Source organism: Hemicordylus capensis, chromosome 1 (genome assembly GCF_027244095.1).
Source record: "Hemicordylus capensis ecotype Gifberg chromosome 1, rHemCap1.1.pri, whole genome shotgun sequence".
Classification (NCBI taxonomy): Eukaryota; Metazoa; Chordata; class Lepidosauria; order Squamata; family Cordylidae; genus Hemicordylus; species Hemicordylus capensis.
In genome coordinates this window covers 233,650,246-233,655,887 of record NC_069657.1, presented here as the reverse complement: position 1 = coordinate 233,655,887, position 5,642 = coordinate 233,650,246, and the positions used below count along the sequence as shown (strand labels likewise).

General features: G+C 49.2%; 1 protein-coding gene across 2 annotated transcripts; it reads left to right on the top strand.

Annotated features, from left to right (window-relative positions):
• The first annotated feature begins 305 nt into the window (after window positions 1–305).
• LOC128339746 (magnetosome-associated protein MamJ-like) lies at window positions 306–5,642 on the top strand. Of its 2 annotated transcripts, XM_053284120.1 has the most exons (7): window positions 306–500; window positions 946–969; window positions 1,649–1,677; window positions 2,865–3,539; window positions 3,720–4,057; window positions 4,142–4,372; window positions 5,330–5,642. In XM_053284120.1, exons 1-5 carry the CDS (start codon window positions 469–471, stop codon window positions 3,866–3,868), a joined length of 909 nt encoding a protein of 302 aa, XP_053140095.1. In that variant the 5' UTR covers window positions 306–468; the 3' UTR covers window positions 3,869–4,057; window positions 4,142–4,372; window positions 5,330–5,642. The 2 variants fall into 2 exon arrangements, with proteins under 2 accessions (XP_053140095.1, XP_053140094.1); XM_053284119.1 differs by having other exon boundaries at window positions 3,720–4,372; window positions 5,330–5,639.

Here is a 5,642-nt window from a genome sequence, read left to right as displayed (position 1 = left end):
TTAAGTTATACAAAACAAAAACCCTCTTACATGTTACAGAGGACTCATGCAAGGCTTATTATAAACTTTGTGTCCAACTGTACAAGCAGCAGCTGCAGCCCACCCCTATCCACAAGCATCCCCTTCCTTCAGAATTTGTTAACAGAAGGGGAAAGTCAAATGAATAGAAAGTGACATGTGGGGAGCAGGGAGGGCAGGACTGGGATGACTCGCCCCTGGTGCTCTGACACTTTGAGCTGCACCCCCAAGACAGTGTTTGGATTCAAACTAGAGCCTGCATGACCAGTAACAGTAACTTGTGACTTCACAGTCAGCCACAGAATTCTGCCATCATGGTTCCCCTTGGAAACCTGCGAAGATTCTGCAGCAGGCTCACTTGGCAGCGTTTTAGATTAGCTGAAGCATCTTCGATAAATTGGCTGTCTTCGGCTGTCAGTTTATTAGCAGCTTATCAACTTAGTTGTCAAGATGGGTGGCTGTTGGTCATGTGTGGCCTGCAGGTAAGTCTCTGGCATGGTGGGTGAAGCAAAATCTAATGGCGGCGTGGACTTGGTTTTTAAAGATGCCCTTCCGTTGTTTTAGCCTGTCTGGGCAGAGAACTGAAGCCCAGCCTGCTGTGTTCACATGTGTTTGTGCTCCCTGTGGGAACTTCAGTGGTCACAAGTTCACCACCACTATTCACACCACACAGCTTCTCCCTGAAATGCAGGCGGCCCTCGAAGGTCACCTGCTTGGCTGATTTCCACTGTGTTTCTTAAGCTTGGAGGTCCTAGACCAGTGAAGCTGTATCACTCAGGAGCTACTGGCTGGCTCCTGTGGGCCCACTTCGGGGGTTGTGGGGAAATCCTGCCCACCAGTTGAAGCTGACTTCAAAAGCTGCCCCCCAGCACCCCCATGTTATTTCCAAGAACATGCCTAACCTTTTCTTCTTTCATGTTCCCATAGGTCTCACCCAGAGGCAGAACCAAAGTGAGTTGCTCTCTTCTCTACCCTTGACTCCTCTTAATGCTTTTGGCTCTGGTGTGGCCAGCTGAAGGGATGGGGGGGGGGAGTGATGAGGGTGAGGTGTTCAGACATAGCCCAAACCCAGGTGTGGCATATATTGCCTCATCAAGGTGAGCCCATCTCCTTTCCATGTTCAGAATGCCAGTAATTGGCTGCTGAATCAAATGCCAATTTCATCAACTGTCCCCTTGATACCTTTGGCAGGCTGCTTCCCTCCTATTTAAAACACAAAACAGCATGTATGTGTCCCTTTGTGGGGGGGGGGGGGACTTTTTAAAAAGTGGGGAAACAACACTGGAGAGGGGTGGGAAAGCTGGCCTCATGACTGTGAACTACGAGAGCAGGCCCACCCACCACAACCAGTCAATCCTCAATGAAAAATACTCTGAGCAAAATGCAGTGAGTGACATTCAACGGCAATTACATTCACTGCTCCCAACTATGGAATCATCCAAAATTAGCAGGGCCAGCTAGAAGGATTAGGGGAGAGGACATACTTGGCTGCATGTGAATTAAAATTAGAGGGACGGCACATACTAGTAATACCCCTAGTAATACTAGTAATACCCCTAGTATTACTGGGGGAGGAGACCCTCTCTTTCCTGTGATTTGCTACTAAGAATATTTCTCCTTATCTCTGCAGGGATGAAGATGAAGAGGGGGCACTGACAGGTAAGTGGATGATGAGAGTGCCTGCTTCTCCTCAGGGCTCCCCAGCCCCCCAGGGAAAGCCTCCTTGGAGAACTGTTTCTCTTAGACAATGGAGAGAGATGGGCATACATCCATCTGATGGATGGATAGCAGGAGGGCAGGTTCAGCCACCTCTATCCTTTGCTGTTGATGCAGCTGAAAGTGTTAGAGGAGACTGGGGGCGGGGTGCTCTGTGAGTCACATCTAGCTATCCTCCATTTGAGGAGGAGATGGGGAAAGGGCTGTGGCAGCAGGCAGGTAGGTTTGGTCATTCTCCTTTAGAGGTTGTGCACTTTTGAAAAAGTCCTGCGAGAACCCTTTGCCCATACCCAGCCCCAAAACATCCTCTGGGTCCTTTTCTCCCTGCCTTCAAGAAGAGGAAGCTAATTATTTCCAAAGTATGTCATTTTTTTGACAATTACATGGGTCAAGATGGAATTGGAGGATCATCTGAAAAGAAGGGCAACATTTCCTGGCCAATGTGCTCTGAGCTTGGTCCAAAGAGACTCTTTCTTTCTCCGACCACAGTTTTCTACCTCTAGGAGCCAGACCCGCATTCCTGAGATCACAGCTATGCTTCCTGCTTATGGCATCCAGGCAGATTTTCAAGACCCCCCACCCCACTAGGCCAAGAGGCTGTAACTGGGGATTGGTTCGTGAACCAGAGATAGTCCATGTCAACCATCAGCTCCCATTCTGCTCAAAGGAGAAACTTCTTTCCTCACACAGAAGGGAGAGCCCATAGCCCAGTAGTGGAACAATTGCTTTGCATGTACAAGGTCTCCTATTGAGACTTCATCATCTTCTGTTAAAGGATCTTAGCTAGCTAGGAAAAGGCCTCTGCCCAAGAGTGGCTACCAGCCACAGTAGGGCAAAGAGAGCCAAGAGTATGACTTGGTAGAAGGCAGCTGCACTTGTATGTACAGCAGACAGAGCCTGGCCATTGCACTCCCTTCTGAAGTGTACTTGGTGAGGGCTGTCTTGCCAGTCAGTGCTATGCAATGTACTCCTCTTCATTCCTTGCTTGTTTCCTTGGGTGGCCCACCTCACCCACAATCCCAGGCTACTTCCCAGGTGGCTAACCTAGGCAGAAAAGGGAGGCCATTTCTATCAGGCCTACAAGCCACTGGAATCATTTCCTGATTCCTGCTTTATTTCCTCTCTTTCAGGTCATCCCAGAAACCCAACCCATGTTGCACCATTTTCTGGGGGACTCCCCAGTGTTTTGGGGCACACTCTGGGGAAAGAGCTCATTGAGGAACCCTCCATGCCAGAACCCCTTCCAGCACCTCACATCACCAACAACATCCTGGAGGAAGAGCTCACTGAGGAACCCTCCGTGCCAGAACCTCTTCCAGCACCTGGCATGACCAATGACATCCTGGAGGAAGAGCTCACTGAGGAACCCTCCGTGCCAGAACCTCTTCCAGCACCTGGCATGACCAATGACATCCTGGAGGAAGAGCTCACTGAGGAACCCTCCGTGCCAGAACCTCTTCCAGCACCTGGCATGACCAATGACATCCTGGAGGAAGAGCTCACTGAGGAACCCTCCGTGCCAGAACCTCTTCCAGCACCTCGCATCACCAACGAGATCATGGAGGAAGAGCTCATTGAGGAAACCTCAATGCCAGAACCCCTTCCAACACCTTGCATCACCAATGACCTACTGGGGAAAGTGCTCATTGAGGATACCTCAGTGCCAGGTCCTTCCATCCTCACAGACACTCCAAAGGAAGCAGCTTCTGTGTCAGAGCCCTTACTAGAGCCTTCCATTGCTGATAATTATCTTCAGCAAGAAGTAGAACTCCTCAAAGAGTTACAGCATGACTATGTCCAGCAGCGTAAGTATTGCGATACCTCAGAAACCTTTTGCATATACACCCAGCACAAAGATCAGCTGCAGTTTTGATACCCAGCCCAGATGATGGACTAAGCCCTAACACTGCCCTTTTTGCAAGTCACCAGTACTCAGCCTGCTCAGCACATACAACATTTGTTCCTTTTTGTTCTCTTCGTTGCAGAACTGAGGGTTCGCCGCATTTCCCAACAGTTCCCTCGTTCTCTCCGGGCCATCAACCTGCAAATCGGACACACATGGACAAGGCTCATCCGCAGTGAAGTTCGGCTGCAGCAATGGGAAAGGGAAGGTATGTTCACAGCATTCCCCTGAAATTGCTGCTGGGCTAAGAACGGCTCTTTTGTTTATTTCATGTTGAAATGCTTGATTTGAGTCTGCATCTAAGGTTTCAGGGGGGAGGAGGCCTGTGAGTGGGTTGTCAGTGCTTGCTGAAGTGTTCCTTCGTTTTCTGTCTTTCATGTGTCCAAGCTCCAGTGCCTGTAATCCAAGCAGCTTCTCAGAGTGAGCAGTGAGGGCAAGTGATGGTGGGTGTGGTAGGATGTCAGCCTTTGCAGCTGACCTCCTGCTTCTTCTTTTCTCTTGCAGATGTTCCTGCAGGCCCTGCTGCACTTCTCCAGCCCTCTGGGTCTGATTCTTCATTGTCCTCTGTCTCCCTTGAGGTTGCCTCCATCCCACCCTCCACCTCCAGCTCTTCCCTCCTCCTGCATCCCTCTCCACCTCCTCCTCCTTCCCCACCTTCTCTGGACGCGGACCTCAGCAATATGAAAGAAACTCTGCAGAGTTTGGTAGAGATACAGGTCCATCAGCTGCGTGACCGTAAGTCTCACAGAGGCAACACTCCATAACTTTTACCTTTTCCATCCTCATTGTGATTTTACAATCTAAAAAACTTATAGTCTAAAAACAGAGGCAGGGATACAATAGAAGAAGTAGAGGGAAGCTGAGGTGGGGGCAAGTGGGGGGAAGATGTGTATGTCTTTCAGCTGCACCTCCTTAGGACCAGGGAGACCCAGGTTTGAATTCTCATCCAGTCATGAAACTCTCTGGGTGACTTTGGGCCAGTCACTTGTCCCACAGCCTAACTTACCTCTTAGGGTTATTGTGAGGAAAAAATAACCATGTATAAACCTCCCTGAGCTGCCTGACGAAGAGCAGAATATGAATGTTAAAAGGAAAACAAATATCAGCCCTTTTGAGTTTAAGCTGAGATGAAACAGGAAACCAAGGAGGATGATATACAATTGTGCATATTGCAAATCCTCCTTCTAGTGTCATCAATGTACATGGGCAAAAGTTCCCTGCCACCAGGAGCATACAGTCTAAAGTTTGGCTTTGGAGAGAGAAGTGAGGAATGGGAGAGGAAAGCATAAGGGGCGTTCAGTTCAAGCCGATGGAGCTGCCTCTACTGAGGCATTACTCCAAAGGCTGCACAGTGGAGGTGGGTTTTCAGGTATCATTGGAGGGATAGGAGAGAGACGAGGGGCCACATCTGAGTGGCTGTTCCAGAACCAAGGGTCAGCAAGAGGGAAGAGAAAGAGTTGTTTTAGAGAGCAGGAGACCTTCAGGTGGCTCCTGAAGACAGAGAAGCTGGAAGAGCAAAAATCAACCTGACGAGGTGCAAGTTCACCGGGGGGGGGGGTACATAGCCATGGAGGGTTTTCAAGACAGAGAGGAGGAGTCTGTGCTGGGCATGGAAGGGGACTAGAAGTCCGTGCAGGGACTGACATGGTGGAGGAGAGGCCCCTTCACCCTGTTTGTTTTCTCTCCTTCAAGGCCAAAGAGACCTCCGCAGCTGCCAGGAATGCTTACAAAGCTTCAAGGCACTGAGGGGACAATTGAGGTGGCTAAGGAGCAGACTGGCTAGGGTGGAAGCCACTATGGGGATCGTGGTTCCTCCAAGGCAGCTGGACGTTGCTGAGGAAGAAGGGGAAGGCAAATTAAAAGAGACAACTGTGCTACTATTTACATAAGTAGCAATAAAATGCTGTGTATATATTTTTTAAAAATTAAATATTTGTTTTAATAGGATGTAGAAATAGAACAGCAATAAAACTAGCATATTTATTGCTTAAAAAATAAAATGTTT